General features: G+C 40.4%; 1 protein-coding gene across 1 annotated transcript in view; it reads right to left on the bottom strand.

Moving 5' to 3' along the window:
• The window catches only part of sema4c (sema domain, immunoglobulin domain (Ig), transmembrane domain (TM) and short cytoplasmic domain, (semaphorin) 4C), a 92,009-nt gene that overhangs the window by 19,693 nt on the left and 49,940 nt on the right, over positions 1–22,376 (bottom strand). The window contains exons 4-8 of the mRNA XM_041042156.1: positions 9,431–9,585; positions 4,426–4,488; positions 2,215–2,313; positions 1,731–1,827; positions 1,105–1,224 (exon numbers count right to left, since the gene is read on the bottom strand). Coding sequence (XP_040898090.1) covers positions 1,105–1,224; positions 1,731–1,827; positions 2,215–2,313; positions 4,426–4,488; positions 9,431–9,585 — 534 coding nt within the window. The remainder of the gene's footprint in view (positions 1–1,104; positions 1,225–1,730; positions 1,828–2,214; positions 2,314–4,425; positions 4,489–9,430; positions 9,586–22,376) is intronic.

The raw sequence follows: 22,376 nt of genomic DNA, 5'->3' as shown, positions 1-22,376 counted from the left end.
TTAAATTCAACCATTTTTATGGCATTTTTAATTACAAGGATGCACTGTTTCCTCAGATGGACTGTTCTTTTCAGTATAAAAGCCTCTGAAACATCATTTTAAACCATCATGGGACACTACGACTCTCCACTGAAATCCAGGCCAGTGCTTTCAGACTGGTCAGAAGCAACTTACATTAAAGTGAAACTGGCTTCATTGCAGGTCTATTTTTTAATAAGATCTCTGTATCAGCATGAATAAAAAACTTAGACATCAAACTTTCCCCTCCATTCTCAGAAAGATACTGATCCTTTGCTGTAGCAGAGTCCTGCGCTTCATTTCCTGCAACTCATTTCTCTTTCTCGTCTTCTTTTGCATGTTTCTCTCTCTTTTTTTTTTTTTTTTAAATGAAGCACTTTTAAAAGGAAGCTGCTGTTATCAAGCCCAACATGATTTCTTTTATTTGAAGACATATCTAATTTGTCAGTATCACAGCGTATTGGTGAAAAAAATCCTTAAACCTGAACTGAATTCCGTACAAGCATGGATGAATAGATATTTTTTCCATCAACTTTAATTTTCTTCTGAATATAATTTTCAATACAAGTTTAAAATTGACTGGTTGCCAAAGCCCTCCCTAGCACACTGCGATGGACATGGTGATAATGGATTTCTTTGTACTGTAGTTTGTATGATAGTTTGGAGCGTGGTGTCCTCTTTTATGGCCTAGCTGGTATTTAGCTATTACCAACCAACTTGTTAATTATGCAGTGGTGGCTGGCTAGAAATGGAAAAACTGCTGTTGTTTACTTCTATGTAAAAGACCCATTGTTTTAGAAAAATTACTATGAATTTCAAGTTGTAATTCTGCCACTGTTGTGATCATAAAGGTGTTGGAAGAAGAAACGTTTATTGGTAATTGGTAACTGGGCGTTTTTTTCTGGCAAAGAACTTGATAAATTCAAACAATATTGCCCCAAATTGTAAAAAATAAGTAACAATTCAACATTTCTTGTGTTATTTTCTCTATCCTTTCCTGACCCTTTTCTTCTCTTTTTGTCTCTCTCTTTCAGTTGGCAGGTCTATCACTGCTCTCTCTGTCTCATGTCACCTTATTTCACTTACCATTGAGCCAGGCAGGCAAGTATTCACTCTTCATGCTGTAGTGCTGTTGGCCCAGGTTCCTCAGAATGACTGGTTCTGTACCCAGGAAGTTGTTGAGTGTTGCTGAGTACAGCTCCTTATCTGTTCCAACAAAATACAAGTTTTAGTTTAATACTGTTTTTTTCCCCCAGATACAATTGTACAGGATTACAATAAGAGAAGGTCAGTGGTTCAGCAGAGACACAAAAAAAAAAGAATGGAGAATTGGTGCCTGTAGATTCAGTAAAGCTGTCCACACTGAAGTGAATGCAGCATGCAAAGTTAAATTAGACCCCTGGACTCTCAGTGCAATCGTATGGATACAAAACAGATGGGAAATGCTGCAGGAGCGGTTTGTGGAGATTTGATGGACATTTTATGCTTCTGTTAGAGCTGTAAAAACACAGGGCGGTTCGCTTCAATGCAAAGACTGCTGAGATGGAAAAACAGGGGCTGCCTGTGTGTTTGGTGTTGATATGAATGTCAATGGATTTCCAGCTAGGGACTAATCTTTCTTTTTGTGCTGAAATGATCAGAAACACACAAAAACCTTCTATGCATGTGCATTATGCTCACAGTGACATACATATTAACATATACATACTTACCCACTATCAGGCCAGTGTGCCCCTTGGCAGGGTCATATGGGCATTTGCCCTTCCCATCTTCAAGGGCTGCAGTGTCCAGGGTAAAATAGTCTGCATTCTGCAAGCACACACATACACAGACACACACAAACACACAAAATGAGGAACACGGGTGGTTCGTGGTCAGTATATATTATGACCCATATGACACAGCTGCAAGCTCTGTCTGTCCGTTACGAGGACCATAGCTTCAGCCTTCACCATGTTGTCCTGTCGCATCAGTATCACATTTGTGCGCACGCACACACACTAGCGTTCACACATTCGGCTAACACAGCGTGAGATACTTTTTTCCATTGCATTTATTTTTGTTTTGTCACACAGTGGTCTTAGCCTCAGGTCAGATGGCAGACATCTCAAGTTGACACCTGTCAGCACTGGCTCGCTATGACTCACTATCCAGGAAAGACACACATTCTACACACACACGCACGTGCCCACTTACTACGAGGGTGCATTTGGGCTGGAAGGCGTAAGTGCCGCAGGTGTAGAGGTGTGTGTTGTCGTAGCTCTGCAGGAAGCGGATGTAGTTGAAGCACTCGGTCTGTGGAGGAGGGAGGAGGAATTGTTAGAGTGCTGTTGTCAGATCACCCCAGTGCAGTTCTGTCCTCTGTTAAAGTGAAGCCCTTTCCATTCAGTACGGTAAGACGTCCTCTGAGATTTGGTTTTACTATAATGCCTCAATGTGACTTCTTTTAAATCCTCATTGAAACACCCCAGTAACCCTGAAATTAGATAATGCTTGCTGATAATATCCTTTTATTATAAATGTGTGAAATCAATTGGCCAGTCAGTCGACTCAAAGGACTCAAAATGGCTGATGTTTGTGTTCTGCAGAACAGAAACAGCCATTTTAATTTTTTGGATGCACAAATGGGTAATCTTTAAAACACTGAGCACTGGCAGCCTCCAAAAAGTATATTTTATTCTTATTTGTTTTGGGATTTATGATGTCAGTTAGCTAAAACACTGTTATGCAAGCATTCAATGCGAGGACATCACTCAACAGATAATGCAGTGATACAACCAAATTATCTCAGTAACATTTCAACCAAACAAAAAAGCGACAGATTGTTTCCATTCAAAGGATATGTGCGTAATTAACGGCATAATACATGCACTGTTTTATGGGAAGTGTCCTTTAATGCCTGCACTGGGATGAACAATAACGCTCTTTGAATGGAATTGGAAACAGATGCTCACACATGATGTGTACTAGAGGAATGAATAATTCAGTGCATCCAGTTGATGTTGCCATTGCAGCAGGAAAACAATATCTGTATCTCGCAGCTGTAATACAATGCAATGTAATGCAATATGGTTCAAAATTCATCCTTACACATCTTGCAATCACTGAGGATAATCAGGAAGTGATGTGCCTGGCAGACAGGCCTCTTTCAAACCCACAACTACAACATTACGTAAAAGGATTAAATATAATGATGGGCAATGTAAACACCATATGGTTATTCTTGCACATGTAGTAAGTTCCTGTTACCATATATAAACAAGCCTTCACTGATACTTGAGTTATTCAACTAAAATAGATGTGCAGAATAAATGTGCTAATGATGTACTAGTATTTTTAACTAAGCGTACCGTACAACCGTCCTGATCACAGCCCATCATGCTTGATTTTAAGAGTTGCACCAACAACAGTATAAACTGCCAGTTTTCTGAAGGTGAAGTTTGAATATGCTTCAACTTTTAATGACTTTTTGAAAGCACTGGAGTATTTTTAAAGCTCCAGTTATACTAATTTCTCGGCATGTATTTTTTACTTCAGTTGGAGTCAATTTTAGTTAAAGTAGTGTTGCTGCTACCACATGGCAGTGAACTATTTCCCCTTCTGTTTAAAACCACATCAAAAGTTAGTGTTGTGCAATGAGAGAAGTTTTAGCTCCATTTCAAAAAGCTCTGTGTGATTCTATAAAATATTTAAAGAGGCTTCTTGCAAATGTACATTATGCAGCCTAAGCAGTGAGAGGCTCTTGCTGAGACTGAATATGGAGCCAGGGCTTATTCACTCTCTGTGTATGAGTTAATGCTGAATTACAGTGTTACCTTTCTGTTAAATATCATTATAAAAAAATTGGCAAAAGTGGAAAATCATGATGAGATTTGTTGCATCTTTTTTCTCTGATTGAAGACTGATCTCTGACTGTGGTACATCCTTTGTAAACCATCAAAAGAAGCAAATGCATATATTGAAGTAACATGAATGAAAAGACTGTGTTTATACAAGGTGATTATAGTGTTTGTTATATAATATGGTGTGACTAAAGAAATACTCTATTAAATGTTATTACTGTGTTGTATTCTGTTAAGGATTACTTATCTCTTTACCAGATATTCAATCCATTTTGGAGTAAGACTTCTTTACACTTTATGTTGCTCAAGACAAAACACTTCCTGAATCAAACCACCTTAAAAGCTGCTGATGCTAACCCTGTCTGTCTGGAGGATGCACTTTACTGTGCGCTAATGTACTGACTGGATTGTTTCCAGTTTGAAACCCCAGACTACCTTAATAAATGTAATTGAGTAGTTGTAATTAATGTTGCTATAATAAACTACTGTCTTTAAAACTATTGCCACTGTGCCCTTGAGCGAGGCAGTAAACCCCAGCAACTCTATCAGCTAAAATCCACGTTACCTGGTTGTTTTTCCCCTTGGCAACACACTCTCTCTTCTTATCCTGTGGAGCCGGCCAGTCGATCTGGAGAAAAGACAGAGACAGATGTGAGGTATCCAGGAAAGATGATGTCTGCCTTTTGGCACCAGTATATCATGTATCAGTATATCATTTTCATTTGTCGACGCTGACCGGGAAAATAATGCACCGTACAAATGACATGACCTCATTGCTTCCTAATAGGATACTCTGAGAGACACATCACGGCAAAAAAATTCATACTTTCCTTGCTGCCAATTTGTTTAACTCGGCCAACAGATTCTGCACTCTTGACCACTCGCTGCTGTAACTATAGCAACAACTACAGACTCATAAAAAGTACATTTCGCCAGTATATTTTGGTACTGAAAAATATTAATTTATTACAAATGCAATATAACAGGCAAGTAGTAACCCAAAATGAGAGCAGGTGCATATTTTTTCATGCAATCAAATAGGTACAAAGTCATTTCTGAAAGACTAGAGTCAGACTAACAGTTGTACTAGGTCCCTTTGAACTAAAGATACAGTTAAGTGAGTCAAAATAGTCCAAGGACTAAACACCACTGCACAGACCCTGGTTCATTTCCTGGCAATGGTGCTACTGAGCTGGACCCATCAAACACACTGTTATTGGTAGGTAGGAAACTGTGAGGTCGTTACTGCAGCAAAAAACCCTCATGATAATTCTTTAAAGGATCAAAAATGGAGTGGCCTGAGAGTGTACCACAATGCACTTGTAGAAAGTACTACTCCAGCTACAGGCTTTTGTCCCATAAAAGCTACAATTCTGCTGAAAAATGTAAGAGAGAAGCAAATAACAAAGAAAGGTGCACATTCTGTCAATACTGCCTTTTAACGATGACCGTTACTCTTCAGTATTATTTACAGTAGCTGTTTTTTTAATGACTGTGTGACACATGGCTGAACTTTGCTTTATCGACAGCGGTCTAAAATATGAACTGTGTTTACTGAGGGGTTTCCACACCATTAGAAATAATTACACTGGCCATTACAGGCTGAGAGCTGCAGTAATTTCAGAATTAAACTCTGATTTACTTGACTGGATTTAAACCAACAGCAATCAAACAATGGATTACTGCCACATACCAGTAGTCATAAACTTGAATAATACTTACTTTTATATAGTATAATAATACAGATTTTTAATGGCCTTGAATAGAAGAAAGGACGCACCTGCTTAGTCATGAAAATGAACTTTTGTGTGATCCAATACAAATACATACAGATTCATTCAATATACAAGCATGAAAATGTTTCCAGATACAATACATTCTCAATACATACTTCTTTTTTTTTAGAAGTTAGAATTCCTATCTAATATAATAATAGTTTTCTGGCGAGTCACAAGAAAATTATTCACCTGACCCCTCCCAACTACTGTCCACTGAATATCCACATTTAATTTTCAGAGTTCCTACAGTATGTTCACTGGAGAAACGATGGAGTTATATTACTTAAGCTTTAATAACTGAATAAATCATTAAGATCAGTGGCTGTGAAATATAACCTGTAGGATTTGTGGTTTTTAACTAATGGACTTTGACTTTTGAAGAAAGATCAGATAAACTTAGCAACAAGACAACCATAGCACCATACATAACACCAACAGTTTATTGTTGCTTTTCATATGTCACCAGTCCCTCTCAGCTTTAATATACTTTATTTTAATATATCAATGAAGACTGAATTTTCTCCCATACAGATCGGGTACTGTACAAACAACATCAGGCAGTTGTAAGTCAGCAAGTAGCAGTAGCCCTCATTGCTAATGACAGACATCCTACAAAGACACATCCGCCAAAATAAATCTCCTCCACCTCACATTAACACATGGAACTCATAATAAGCAACAGCCCGCAGGCAAATTGTTCAACTCTCTTAACATTAGTGTCTTTATCTTAGAGTCTTTGTGTGACAAATAGATTGCACAAAGTAAATGCGGTTAATAACAGTACCTTACGTAGTCAGTGAAAAGGTCTCAACTGTTGAAAATGAAGTGGAAACATTTATTTTGGGAAGGAACTCTGTGCTATTACATGGCCACTTGGTTTCAACATTTTGAAAGGCACATGCTAATCTCTGATGTATTATCTCACACTGCGTCAGCGCAAATAATGCAGTCTTTGCCAGTTGGCCAATAGCAAAGGAATAAAAAAAAGACCTCAAACTGAACACTAGTTGTCAAGTGCTGGCTGAAAATGTCATATAATTTATAGACCAAGTAAAAGGTGGATATGTGAATCAGCTTTCATGTCATTTGAAATTATAGTGTTGCACACGCAATTAGTGAAACATTTTGTACTGTATAATGTTGGAGCAAGGTCAAACAGTGCACTAATGTTGTGGATTATGTCCAAATTGCATCAGTGGTGTCTGAGTTGCCACAAGGAATGACTGAGCAAAATTAATAAATGAAATAACCGAACGATCCACAATCACCATGGGAAAGAACATAACTAAATTATGTAGAAGAAAGAGCTTCAGACACAAATGGGAGCTGTGTGACTCAAAAAAAAAAAGTCTGAATCCTGAGAAAAACATCCTTAGAAAATATCCAGGGAAGAAAGGCAGACATGAAAGTAATGAGGAGAGACAGTGAGAAAGGCAGCAGCAAAGAAAAAAGAAGCAGTTAAAGGAAGGAAGGAGGAGGAGGAAGGGTGAGAGAGTGATGGGCAGATGGTGACAGAGGGGATGGACTATTCCCTTGTCCTTGCTCCGTCATTTTTCTGTGTTGGCTCCTTCCCTCTACATTGCACACTGGGGGCAGACAACAGGTGGTCTTATCATTACTGTAAGTCTCATAATCCTCACTCAAACAGCCTATGCCTGTGTATGTATGTATATGTGTGTGTGTGTGTGTGTGTGTGCATCTAATAACTGCTCATTACAGCGGTAAATCAGATAACAATCCCCAAACCACTGTAGGCTGCTCACTACGCCTTCATTGGACTGCTGTAATTGTATTGATTGCAATATGGACCAATTACTGAAGGAACAAGGCAAAACCAGATTGAGTCTCTGAGGCTTCAGCATCTCTGGGTGTATGTGTATCAGGTCAAGTCAAGGGTATTCATACAACGCTTTTAAGAAACAGTTTTGCCCCTGAGTGCTTCACAGAAAAACAAGATCCGCAAATTAAAACACGGACAATAAAAAACGTGATTGAATAAGTGCATCATAAAGTATGAGAAACAGGGCCAAAGCCTGTGCAAGTATATGTGTGAGTGCCTGTGTACTCCCACACATTCACACAGTGGATATGTTTGTGCTGATAGAAGTGAAATATTGGAGCCAATTGGTGCACATATTACGATTTTAATATTCGGCAGCTTACTCACACTTTTAGCACCAGAAAACATAAATAACCTCCAAATAAAGTAATAACCTGGCAAAATGTCAGAAAACATCTGAACTGATTCCAAAATATATGATATTGTTAAAAAAAAAAAAAAAAATTAAAAAAAAATCCTGATTAACAAGTAATAAGCATATCATAAGGAGTGTAAATTTATTTGTGACAGTCATCAGTCAGTTAGTGACAAAATCAGTCTTTACTGATTATCATGGTTTATGGTTTAATTTCATGTATGGAAAATTCAGTTGAAAGTCTCTACAGGATGTGAAAACACATTTCTTGAGGGACAATAAAGACTAAATAACTGTAAACAGTGATGGTTAAACACAGCCTTTTCAGCTAGCTACTTAGCTGAAGCTAACTTGATAAAGCTACAGCAGTCAGTGAGTGCAATGTGCTTATTGCTGTAGCTTTACTGTATAAAATCTTGTAACAGTAGGTCAAGCATTTTAGCTACCAAGCTAATGTTAGCAAAGACATCTTGGAATTTCACAGGCGTCATGCTTTTTTCTTCATATCCATCTTTTTTACATTACATTTTCATAAAACTGACCATCATTTATTGATGTATTCTGTCTGTAAGCTTTATTTTCATTTTTAAAAATACTTCAGTGCATCATCTTGTCTTTGAGTCTGGCTTTGATTTCTTCTTGCCTGTGCTGTTACAGCAATTTGTGACATTTTTGGTTTATCCTTTAAAAGACAGCTTATAAAAGACATAAAAAACTTGTGGGTCAGACCAAAAGCACGGCTGTTTTCTGCTTTGGAAATTTTGATATATTGGAGGTAGAGCGCTCTTAGCTAACAGCAGCAATTAATATATTTTATTATATTTTTGACCCTTCAAGGAGGACACTTTATTACATTTTGAGAAGGTATTAAAGTGTTTGACAGTTTGTACATTATTAGCTTCTACAAGGCCTGAAGATTTAATAAAAGAAATTTAGGCCAGACCAATAAAAGACCCAACAACTAGTATGACTCACTCGACTTTATTATGGTACTATTAGATTCTTTGATTATCTGCCAGAATTTCTTTTTGTGTGTGTTCTCATATGTCCTTGAGTCAAAAACATAAAAGAAAACACACACAAAACATAATAGAAAATAAGGTCAGTCTGTAAGTTAATAGGCAACCATGAAGTGTGGCACAGGCAGAGATTATGCTTTTGTTTCCTTTTCTTTTCTGCTTGTCCAAGCTGAACCTTTGTAATATTTAAAGCTTTTATATAACAATTATATCACAATTTATATCAAAATTAAATTTGGTGTATTTAAATGAAGTATTTGAAATGAGTGTTTCTCTCTGGGATGCTCAGTAACCAGGCCATGTCGGGGAGATGTTGCTTTTTGTTCTTGAGCTGTCCATCATGAAGCACTGTGATATTAAATCTTATGTGTGTTAATTTCTTGCATTTTTACAAAAGCCTGTCAGAGTGTGTGGGTGTGTGCAGCTACAGTCAGGCAGTGTTGTGGATATAATTGTTTTTCTTGAAATCCTTCCTTGTCCATATTGAACTTTTGCAAATTTTAATTTACCCTCCTCCTCACTGGTGGAAAAATAGAGCCTTTAAAGTGTGTGTGTGTGTGTGTGTGTGTGTGTGTTACCTGTGGCCGTAGCTGTCTGCTTATGTTGTTGGGGTCCAGGGCGAACAATGCCTCGCGTGCGCCGACATACAAGACCCTCTCATGGTCGGACAGAGTCAGCATGCTGTAGTTGAAGACTCCCTGAATGCTGAACCTCGCCATGCTGTCCAGCGCATCTTATAAAGACACACAGACACATCATCACATTACTGATAACACATAGCTGCAAAATATCTCATCTTTCCTTTCAGCTGATCTGCTGACAGACGACAGAATAAAACCTGAGAAGAACATTTCACACTTAAGTTGTTGAAATTTGTCGATGTCTCAGCTTATTCACACCACCAAGCCTCGCCCACCTCCTATAGCTTAATGTCATTCATCCTGCCTGTACACAGTACATCTCTCCCACATTTCTTCTCTTCATTAAGTACTGTGTGTTCTTTTCAAAACTATCTGACGCTACAGTCACAATGTCTGAGAGATCTTGAACACATGAATCCTGTGGCCAGCTAATCAGCCATATCAGTTTGCATCTGCAAACATCTCCTAGTTTCCTACCTCGCTGTAATCTTAAAGATGAAATACCTTTTATATGAAAGATGTCTCTTCACCAGACAGTTTCCAGACCATTGTTTTGGTTTTACAGCCACAACTTAATCATTTTGGTTATCGGCTAGTTGGTGAATATAACATTTAGCAGGTAAAGAACCGTATATTCCCCTCAGGAGTTTATGAGGTTAATAATGGACCTCACAGGAGGGAGTGAATATTGGACCTACATTTTCCAGGTGGATAGAAACACCACTCTAGAGGAATGCCAATGTTTCTCAGTGTCTGTGTGTAAATGTGCATGTGCTTGCTAACACATTTGCCATTTGAACTTTATAAAAAGGACAATTAAATAATGTTTTGTTCACAGCTTGTTGCATTACCTCAGTGTGTAGAGCTCACGCTAGGCTAACAAAAACTCCTTAGTTTCAGGTGGTTATACACTAATGAAAACACAATTTTGAATATTATTCAATTTCTGCCAATAGATCCCCCTAAATGAGGTGGCCGTGGCTCAGCAACTTAAGAGTGCGGCTTTGGACTGACTGAAGATCGGAGGGTTGCCGGTTCAATTCCTTGACCAAGCACAATGGATATGCAAAAAGGATATGGGTGGTGGTGAAGGAGACATGCCCCCCCCCCCTCCCCCCCCTCACCTCTGCGACCATGGCCGTGGTGCCCCTGAGCAAGGCACTCATCCACCCCAGCTCCCTGGGCTGGCATCCCCCTGCCCCATCGTCTCTAGTGCATGTGCATGCTTGTGTGTGTTTCGTTCACTTGGTGTGGGTAAAATGCAGCTTGAGGGACCAATAAAGGATTAAACAAACAACAAATCCTACACACTGGCCCTTTAAACATGAACATCTTTGCTAGCAAAATGGCTATTAGCTTGTAGTGTTTTCCAGTTCACCAGATGGTGGAACAGCAGCCTCCTCATTCTGTTAAATGGCTACAAGATTAGGTTTGACCCCATTTACACCTCTGCTCGACTACCAGAGTGAAGAACTCCAGTAAATTTACAATAACTTACAATTAATACACTCTAAGAAACAGGAGCCCTCCATTTAAAGACGGAAACTTCAAATTAACAAAGAAAATGAGAGTAACAAAATATCGTCACAACGCAAATATAAAGCAGTTATACTAAAAGCTTGCACGGTTATAACTCATCAGGTCCTAATGAGTTTGCTGAAACTGCCCACAGTATCTATCTCCAAGATCTGTTGTAAATTATTCTTGCAGGATGGAACGCTGCACTGAAAGCTTCCCAAGCTCTGTATTTACTTTAAGAACCTGGAGCACAAGCAAGTCTTCAGGCCAAGTCTGATAAGTTCCAGATCTGCATGTCAGAAGTGAGATAAGGTGGTCGTCTATTTAGAAAAGCTGTGCAAATAAACAAGATGAAATGATGCTCTCTTAGACCAGCCCTTGTTTTGATGAACAGTGCAGTGGTGTGTACCATTAAAGCCACCAGTTATGAATCTAACAGCACAGTTAGGCTGCATCCAGAGCTTTTATGAGTAGTTTATTTTGATGAATACAGATAACATCACCATATTGTGGAAATGATAGAAAGGCTGCAAGTCTGTGCAATCTGCAGAATCACAATGTGTTTTTCTGTGACAGAAATGAATTATCAAAAGCTTCAATCACCCAGTGCTTTAATGTGAGTTTTAAAAGTGAGTTTGCTATTGAGCCAGATGCCAAGATGTTTGCAGCCATACACTTCTTCAATAAAAATTCCATTAAGACTGGTAATTTTCAAATTGAGAAAATCGGCTAATCTTGTTTCGGAAAACAACCTAAATAGTGTTTTGCCTCAATTTAACACAGCTTTTAGTCTAAAGATTGTTAAAAGACTGATAAACTGAGCACTGCAGCACTAAGAAAAGGAGCAGCTTAGGCTAAACAGAACAGCATACACAACAATTCAAGGATTTAGAGTTGGTGCTAGCAGCATTATTGAAAATGGAAAATGGGATCCAAGTGACAACGTGGGCAGAATGCAGAGCATAAGAATGCTTATAAATGCACACTAATAATAGGTGTAAATCTGCGGGTGTGATTAGATTGTTCATCATCTAGGGTGCACATCCACATGCAGATTGCATTTTAATAAAAGGCCTAAATGAGGCCTTTTACTGTCTGGGCTATCACTCAGAGTATTAACAGAATATTAGCCTCCTTGTAAACCCACTTATTGATCCTTTGAAATCAAATAGCTGAATCACTGTGATTTATCTCAGGGTTGTCTAATATGTTTAAGGATTGCCCATATTTTTGAGCGGTTTCTCATTTTTGCAGCTTGCAGACCGACACAAACAATCTCAAAAAGATTATGAGAAAATCACAAAATGTTCTCTCCATGGCCCCATCTGCTTGAAAACCAGAGCTGACTTTTTTCATCAAAATTTTAAAAAGATGCACCCTCTGCTTTGCTGTTCTCTCTCTCTCTCTCTCTCTCTCTCTCTCTCTCTCTCTCTCTCTCTCTCTCTCTCTCTCACACACACACACACACACACACACACACACAAACCCAAATACACACTGTTCAAATCCCCTGACTAGCATACAGACAAACTACTGGTGCAGAGCAGAAAAGAAAACAAGACAAAGACAGGAGGAAAGAGAGAAAGGAGGGTGTTTAGTTTTCATTAGCCACACTCTTGCTTGCTTGTAGTGTCACCTTGTTCCCCCTCTATTCTCTCTCTTTCGCTCTCTCTCTCACTTTATCTGGGCTGATAGAGCGTGTGCAAAACGTAATCCGACGACAGCCCACGCCGCAGGTAACGTGATCTCATAAACTGAATAGGAATATTTCTTTTTGGTTTTCTCCAGCATGAATATTCCACAGTTTTTCCCAACTGAAAATAGCAGCTGAAATCCAGGGAGGGAACGGCAGGAACTGGTGTGATTTATGGTGTGACTAAATACTCATGTGACGCTGTGGCCTAGTTGGGACTAAATAGACCAATATACCAACCACATCAAATGCATTGACCATTGTTCACCAAAGGTGGCGCCAGAATCACGAAAAAACAAGTTTAGGATTCCACAAGTACTCGAAGTGCTCAGAGCAGTGGAACATTTGAACATCGACTGTTCCATGATGAAGTCCTGCTGATGAAGATCCTGTCATATGATTGATAGTCCAGAACAAGCAAGTAAGTGGACCTTGAGTGGAAATTGCTTTGTCCACTGCTGTTTCCAAGCTGAACAGATTGTCTCATTGGACAGATCTGGGACAATGTCAAAATGTTCCTCACACGTTTATAAGTTTTCTGACTCGCTAATTGACCAATTTTCCCAAGTTTTTTATTTTACAGTAAAATCGGAGCACAAATATGTTATGAGTTTCGGACCCCTGACTTTTTTTAATGAGGGTGGAAACTGATACAAGGATTTATATATTAAAGTGTTACAAACCTCTGAATCAACATTTTAACCATCTTGGGGCCATAACCTCCCCCCACTGAAACCCAGATGCTAACTAACTTCCGTCTGTGTGAATGTGCATTTAACTGGGAACATGCTGCAAATGTTACAGAAGATCTGGACAAGTTAAGGGTAAACCCTGAGAGGAGACATGTTGTAAGAGATACATAAAGATGGAAGGAGAGAGACAGAAGAGAGAAGGGAATTAGTAACCAAAGGAAGGAAGGGGGATAAGTACTGAAGTCAGCTTATTATCTGAAGAGCAGTGGTGTATAAACATTGGAGGGTATGTACGGATGAGCGAGCTAGATGAGAGAGAGAAAGAGGGAGAGAGAGAGAGAGGGAGAGGGGGAGAGAGGGGGAGGCAGCATTCTCAGGGGAGAACTGAGCACATCTGCTGTGTTCCACACAGCCAGGCAAAAAACTCCAGAGCTGACACACTTTTACTGAGACACACACACACACACACACACACACACACACACACACACACACACACACACACACACGCAATTCACACTTGTGTTGAGGTATGTGGCTAAACACACACAAATCAGTGCAAGTCTGTACACTGAATATACACAATTTCTGTGGAGGCTAAAATACACATTGTGTTTTCACACACAGACAAACACACACATGCAGAGTCCTGAATAGTTCTCCAGGGTACCTGCTCAGTGACTCGAACGTCTCTCCACCAACAGAAGGAAAGTTTTGCTCCGAGAGGCTTGTTTGAAGTGATCAGCGACTCTGTCATTAAGAGGCGATACGGGCAGACGTACCTAACATCTGCCACCACACTGTGGCAGCCCTGAGGCTACCTGTTGTGTGTGTGTGTGTGTGTGAGTGCGAGGGTGTAACCTGCTTGAGTGTGGGTTTCTCCATAACAGAAACAAGACTGTCCACACCTGTGGCTCATCAGTGTCTGTGTGCAAGTGTGTATGTTTTTAAAAGACACGGCACCGGTTTAAATTTATGTAAACAGCATTTGTAGGTTTAAGAAAAACCTGAATTTTTAAGATGTTTTTACAGCTGCATGGAACTGAATTTAGGGAAAAATAAACTGCCAAATAAAAAAAAACGTCCTCTTGAGCAGAAAAGGAAAAGAACAACAAGGCAGCAGCAACGCACAAAGGAAACCTATTGTGCAGCTAACCTTGTTCTGAATATGCCTATGGTAATGAAGCACGCAGAATCCTGTCATTGTACTGCATGAGAAAAACAATCAGCTCTGCATTCACTGTACGTAAGATATTTGAAAACTATTTAAAATTTTAAACTCGTAATTTTTTTAAGAAAGTCCCTTCATTGTAAGGACCTAGTGTGTGTGAGTGTGAGGGTGGTTTGGCTTAAATTACAAGGCCTTTGATGCTTGCAGACAACAGTTTGGGATCAGAGGATGAGGGAGAATATAAACAAAAGAGTGTGAATAAGAAATAGGGCAGAGACGAGGGGAGGTGTAATGAGTCCTACAGATGATGGGAGATATACAAACAAAAGTAGGAAAATAGAAAGGCAGAGGAAGAAGGGAGTATACAAGACTCAGAGGGCTTGACCGAGGTCAGTACCACTGGAAACAGAGATGATCAGAGACTGCACTACAAGACCTCTAACTGGCTCTGCATGTGTGTGTGTGTGTGTGTGTGTGTGTTTGTCTATAGATGGGTGTGAGGCTGTGATAAAGGAAGGTAATAGAAAGAGACAAAGAAAGTGAGACAGGCATTTGGATCCGTGCTTGTGTGGGTGGATAAAATATCACTGATTACAAAACATGAATTTAAAAACAGAGATGTTGGAGGCTTATTACGAGAAAACTTGAAGACAAACATGGAGTTATCACCTTTACAGGTCTGATTCTGAAGTAAATACATTTGATGTATGACTTCAGTAACTGGCAAACAAACTGATTTAGTAAATATAAAGATATATGGCATTTAAAGAGACACATAAGGGTTAGGGTTAGGCACATTTTAGCCCTTTTACTAAAGCTTATGCAGCAGATGATTAAAGCGATAATAAGATTATAAGATAATAAGAAATACACCTGAGAATGACATTTTTACTAATTGAATGTCTCGTGCAGTTGATGTTTGGCAGCAAATCTTTGAGTTCTGAATGTCACCGTGGATTTTCACACAGTTCTTGTACACAACTACGGCGAAATGCTACAATAACGAAAAGTCAGACAAAACATTATCAAGAGGATAATGCAATGTAAAAGGAAAACATTCTGTTTATGAGAAGCATAATGTGAATTTTTTCATTTCTTGCAACAAAAGGTAGCACCTCAGCTGCCAGCTCTGAAGTATTGAATGTTATAGCTTCCTAGAATGCAGCAACCAGGACAAAAAAAAAAAAATGTTCACTTTGATGGATTAGCTATCTCAAGCAAGTATCAAGGCTGTGTGAGCTGATGAACTGAAACCAAAGGTTGGCTGAAGGGAAATTGAGCTGTGATGTGATTCTTTGGAAAACTGTCAGAAGTAAAGTGAACTATGTACAAATGTGGTAAATGGGCTAAGAAGAGAAATACTAAACCAAAACAAGAACGGCAATTCACTGTAAAAAGATAACTCTTTTTGCTAATAATTGTGGCGGTTTGTTTAGTGGAACTCCATGGAGACTGTCACTGTCAGAGTATGCATCCTCTGCAAATTGTATGTGATCCTAGATGTGCATGTGTGCATGTGCACACTTTATTGTAGCCTGTCTCAGGGTCATAGTGCATCTTCATCATCCAGCCCAGCACAAAGCAAATGGAGCCAAACCAAGCCGGACCGAGCTCCCATGCAGCGTGGAAGAGAAGGAGGAGGTGGAAGAGGGGACAAGGGGGAGCGCCTGTTGCTTCATGGCCGACTGAAAAGGTCTTGAACCGGGCCTCGCCTCTGTGATCTGCCTCCATCAGCCTTCCAGCGGAGCTCCAGCCTCCCCCTCCCTGCCTGCTATAAATACACCCAGCCTCTGCTTATAGCTTCCAACCGCTGAGCCACTCACACACCAAACTATGATTAAAGGCCTATTTTAAGGAGAGCTTTGAAGCAGCGACAACACCGAATGAGAGGCAGAGACAGACAGAAGAGGGAGAGACGTTGTGCAGCACCCACACAAACATGCAGATATACCCGAGCATGAACGCAGAGCTCCGCCAGACCTTCATCTGAGCAGGTACCCTCTTTGAGGGGGAAAAAAAAAAAATACAACACTGTGCACACAAAGACACACACACTCCCAAGTGGATGCACGAGCTTTGTCTGCTGAACAGACGACAAGTTCACAGGAGAGTCAGGTGTAAGACAGAATGAGAGCATGGAGATAGAGAGAGACAAGAAAGGGAAAGATATACATGACTTTACTAGCTGGATCTACAAAAATACATTTTGCCAATTGTGGGCTAAATTTAGGTTAATATAGATTAGATGCTATTGTAAATTAAGGATGAATGACATTCATAGGATTATTCAGACTGCAACACAAGGAATTCATTCACTGATGGTCCATTAACTTGGTAATGACTGAAACAATATGCTATGAAGAATTAAAGTAAATACACTGATGAATGCATAATTAAAATACATGTTTCAAGATGAATAACTACTCATATATGCATGGCTTACATGTGTAAGCCCCTGTTTGTTGGTTATGTAGCATTTGTATTACCCATACAGCTTTAGCATTATTGTTTCCGATAAACAGTCATAACAACAGAGCGATTGAATTCAATGATAGTGTAAGAGAGTGAGATGAAGGGATGTACAAATGGGAGGAGAGGAAATGGTAAAAACGGATTAACACAAATGAACAAGTGAGTCCACTGGAGGGAGTGGTTTTCGGGGGGGGGGGGGGGGGGGGGATCAAAGCCGGAGAGGAGGGGGGATGAAACAGCCTCGCTTGGTGGGGGGTCGCCACTGCAATCCACAACAAGCAGAACAAATCGAGAGCTGGTTGATGCCACAAGTGAGGCTTTTCCATTCCAGCGTCATGGTTCGGGATGTATGACTGGTACAGTGATGGGCACCAGCTGGGGAGAGTTAGGCCTTTCTGTAAAATGTTGTGGTGGTGATGACACACAAAGAGAGATAGAGGAGAGCCTGTGGGGCTCAGTGGTGCAGAACAACACTGTTATAGTTTTGGTATTTGATTCACTGAAAAAATTACATGCCAGAAATTACAATTTGGTGATTCACAAAAAGGGTAATTCTTTCTCAAGTGAAAAGCCATTAAGACTATGAATCACTACACTCAAACCCAGCACAATAATGACAAAACATGCTCACACTATAGATACTTGAATGGTAATCTGTCAAAAAGTCACAAAAGAGACAATTTAGGTTCCACACAAACCAGTGAAGTAGGGCTACAATCCTTCTCATAACTGACTAATCTGTCAGGCCTGTGTACTCATATTACACAACACGTTTGTCCAAAGAAATTCTCATTTACATTGGGAGAAATTTGCGGTTTACTGTAAAGTGCAGAAAATCAGCAAATCCTCACATCTGAAATGCAGGAACCATTACTTACAGTTACTTAACTTCAAAATTGTTTCTTGATTATTCCCCTGATGCTCTGCTGTGCATTAAAAAAAACAAAACAAAAAACCACATGAAATTCATGTTTTGCCTGGAAACACACTTCACATTTGACAGCCAGGGATGCTTGTCTCATGTGATTTTTCCTAAAAAAAACCCACATGTGCCTGCATGTGAAGTACATGACAAAAGCATTTTAAATATCACATTTAAATACAATACAGCATCGATTGTGGTAAACCAGTGCATCATTTCACTCATGGTAGCACTGCCACAAGAAGGTGCTTTGGATAAGTGCAGCCTTCAGTAGTAGCATTTTCATTTTAATCCACATGCCCACTTGCCCACACATCAGCTCTCACAAAGTCAGTATGACAACACAGAGCACTCCGGGTCCTGACATCTGGTCCCAGCTGTTAATCTTCACTGACCAATCAGCGCAGGGTCAGGGGATGAGTGACACCCAATGCAGATAAAAAAAAAAACAGTGATGAATCTCCCTCTTCCATCCCTCCTTCCTTCTCCCCCATCTATCCTCCCAGTCACGCACATCCTCTCTCTGCCTCCTCCTCCTCTGCCTCGCTCTCAACCACTCATTACTGTAATTGGAGGGTTTGGGGAGATAGGGCAGAGAGACAGAGAGAAGGGAAAAAAGGAAAGGTTGAGAGACAGAGCTGGAGAGAAGAGAGAGAGAGAGGTTTCTGGAGGTCAGAGGCCCAGCCCTTTTCCACTCTCCCTCTGCCCTGTTTTTTTTTTTTCTCCCACCATCTCTCATTCTATCTTTCTTTTTCTAAATCAAGATACATAAATTTGCTTTGGCTTTTCTTTAAAGATGCAGGGCTCATTTGCTGCATGAAGGCTGGCTAGATTTTCAAACAAACTATCAAGTTTCTAAGGGCTGCATTTCTTCTACTCTCTTCACCTCCTTCTTTCTTGTCTTCATCTTTTTTCTTTCTTTCTTTGTTTAACCACAGCTGCTGCGTTTTGTCATAGTTTTGGCTTCCTGGCCTCCGCTGTTGGGCTGGGCTAAGGCGTGTATATGTGGTTGTGCGTGCGTGTGTGTGTGTGTATGAACCCAACAGGAGAAACCCAAAAAGAGAAAGCAAGAGAGTGTGTTTGAGTGAGAGAGAGCGAGAGAAAAGGGAGTGGGAGAAGACAGTGGTGTTATCAGCTGAAGCATTTTCTGTGGTCAGTAGAAATAGGCCAGGTTAAGGGCTTCAAGCAGCATAATGGATGCTCCAATCAGCTGTGGCCAATTCATTAAGAAATAGGACTATTTACTCCTGTTTACTAAACACTACAGTGTACAGTTAATTTAGGAAAATACTGAAACTATGTATTCATGACCTGTGGTTAAAGATGTATGTCTCTAGTAGGAACCAATGGAAAGTACTGAAAGGTGGACTAACATATTGTTAATGTTGGTCTTGTCATGAGATCTGATGACAGTCAAACACAGAAGAACATTAGCCTTATCCCTAAACATTAAATAAAAATGCATGGTTGTGAAGACCTTTTGTAAAAGAACAATGAATGAGAAACTTGTTCAATATGAAGATAAATATGAAATGTAATCCCCATGAAACTGAAAAGAAATCAAGAGGCATGCACCATGTCAGTGATTAGAATGAGAGAATATGAGAGAAAAATGAAAAGCATGTGAATTTACAGCACTCATTAGCAGCTCTATGAGGGCCATACATAACAGACGTTCTTAAAATGTCTCATTAGGAGCCAACAGTGATTTTTTTTCTCCCTCCATAAATGTGACGAGCGGCTGGTGAGGAATAACAACAGCGTAAAATTTAAAATGTCAACATATGACTTTTAAAAAGTAAGAGAAGAAGCAGCAGTGGACAGATTGCGAGAGAAAGAGAGACGCAGAGTGAGAGAGGAGGTTTGTGTTTTTTTCCTTTTTTCTTCTACAACCTCATGTAAGCCTCATTTAATTGTTGGGCGGGGGTGGTGGTGGTGGTGGTGGGTGGGAAAGAGAAGGGGGGGGGGGGGGGTAAATATTATCTCTTTAGCCATCTCTGCCCCAGCATAACCCACCCAACTCACGCATACACACACATACACACCCCTCCTATACTGCCCCCGGACCTCCAAATCCCTCAGACTGCCAGCCTAAGCAGTACACACACTCACACACACACATATAAACAAAGGGGGATTAGATAGACAGACTCACAGCTACACACACACACACACACACACACACACTCTCTCTCTACACAAATAGGTATAAACATACACGCCCTCTGTGCCCTCACATTTTCTCTCACTCTTGTGTTTTTTATTGCCTGTCTTCTTGTCTCTGTCTTGAAAACTCACACTGCATGCAAACAGCAGTTCACACACACAAGCACACACAGAGACATGCTAATATGGATGCTATGTGTGTGTCTGTGCAGGGAGACGCTTCCATGCAAAATGAAACACAGGGTAAACGGCCTGCAGAGAGAGAGAGAGAGAGAGAGAGAGAGAGAGAGAGAGGGAGAGGGAGAGAGAGAGAGAGTGTCAGTGTGTGTTTTCCTTTCTCTGTGTCATTTGTCTGAAACTACTTTCTGTCCTTTTAAGGCAGTTAGTGACTGGCCTCTCTCTCTCTCCTAGTCTCGCTATGTCTCTCTACCTTTCTCTTTCTTGCTTTCTTTCCATTATATATCTCCTCTCTCTATTTTTATTTCACTTCTCCCCTTCAATCTATCCCTCCCTGTTTCTGCTGCTTTGTTTTTCCATTTCATCTCTTTCCTATCTCCTCCTCAGCACTGCAGCAAGAATCCATCCATATAAGTCATTTAACCCAGTACTGAGCCTGAAAATCTCATTTTTCTTTAACCAAGTGGAGAAATCTGTCAACGGGTAAGATAATCCTACTTGTTTCCAATGCAAATCAATTTGTGTCAAGAATCGTTCTGCGCTCAAGTGCCACACTCAAATCAAGTATGATACAAGTGACGTGATCTGCCTTCTCCTGTGTTTCATGACAAGGCTTTTATTTCTGAGACGCTTCTGAAAAAAACCCAGTAAGGCAGCAGTAGAAGCAAGGGGAGTTATCTCGCCTCTACAGGCAAATCTATTCACCGGTTCTTAAGGAAAATACTGAAACTGAGATCCTTTTTGGTAGCACATTTTTTTTTCTTTCCATATAAGACCATGTGTGTGCAGCTGTCCCTGTTTGCCCTGTTTGGTGTGTCTTTACCACAACTGAGTGCTGGCCAAAGTGCAGCAGAGAACTGGGCTGCTCTGTGCTATCACTGCCTTTGCACTGTCACACTGGAGCATTTCACCAGAAACTATCGATGCCATATCGATTGTCCCCCCCCCCCCCCCCCCCCCCATTCTCTGTCCTCACATCCCATCACGGCACCAGTGATGCCTGTAGCATGGAGGGATGAAGGTGGGCTGGAAAAAAAAGGAAAAGGGGAGGAGTGGGGGATGGGTGATAGCGGTATGAGAAAGCAGCTTTTGAAATGTCCCCATACACCACCGCCACCACGCGCCATTCTCCTCGAGAGCGGCTGAAATCGGAGCTCTTTGTGAAAACGCCATGAGAGCATTTTGGGTTCATACGATGAGCCGCAGCATACAAAGCAAAAAAGGGGAGGGGAGGGATAAAAGGCAAAAAGAAAGAAGAGGAAGAGAACAGAAAAGAGAGATAGATATGGGATGAAAGGTGGGATAGGTGGTACAGAGAGGTGAGAAAATATAGCTTTTTCCCCATATTTCTTCCTTCTCTTTTATGGTATTTCCATAATCCCCCAGAGACAGAATGCAGCACTTCCCTTTTGAGGGATTAAAAAAAAAAAGACTATTTCTCAGCTTGCAACAATTGGCATTGTTCAGTGAAGAAAGCTGAGCTTGGCTGCAGAGGAGGGCTGAGATAAAGAGTGCAAATACAGTTAAGCGCTAGGATTAGACTGATGTATTGTTTTACCAAGGGTCAAAATGGGGCTCTTAACAAAAATCAGAAATCAGACACCTCTGAAATAATGGGAACCTTTCCTGATTGTTGTAATGGAATACATTTTTATAATGAGAGACCATCTTGGGATTGATGGGATCACACCAGCTGCAGTGTGTATGGTGGAACGGAACACACAACATGAGAGAGAGCGAGAGATAAAAATTGGAACTGCAACAATATGCCTAATCACAAGGTGGTCTGTAGTTTTACCTAATGTCTTGGAGTGCACGGGAAAAATTTAACCTGGCATACAGTGACTTGCGATTTAAAACTAATAACGGGCCAAGGGCATACAACTGGGGGGGGTCCCGACTTTCAACCCCCTGACCTCAGGTGCCCTTGCTTAGAGCGCACCCACCTTCAAACTCGGACAGACAACAGTAGAGACAGTAGCTTTCTAGGTACATATATCTTTACTGAATTAACTGTGTGAATTTAACTGTCTGTTAGTAACCAAGCTAATCAGCTTTTAACAATTGTAGAT

This window comes from Toxotes jaculatrix, chromosome 7 (assembly GCF_017976425.1).
Source record: "Toxotes jaculatrix isolate fToxJac2 chromosome 7, fToxJac2.pri, whole genome shotgun sequence".
Lineage (NCBI taxonomy): Eukaryota > Metazoa > Chordata > Actinopteri > Toxotidae > Toxotes > Toxotes jaculatrix.
Note: the sequence above shows the minus strand (reverse complement) of the source record. Positions and strands in the feature narration are given on the sequence as shown.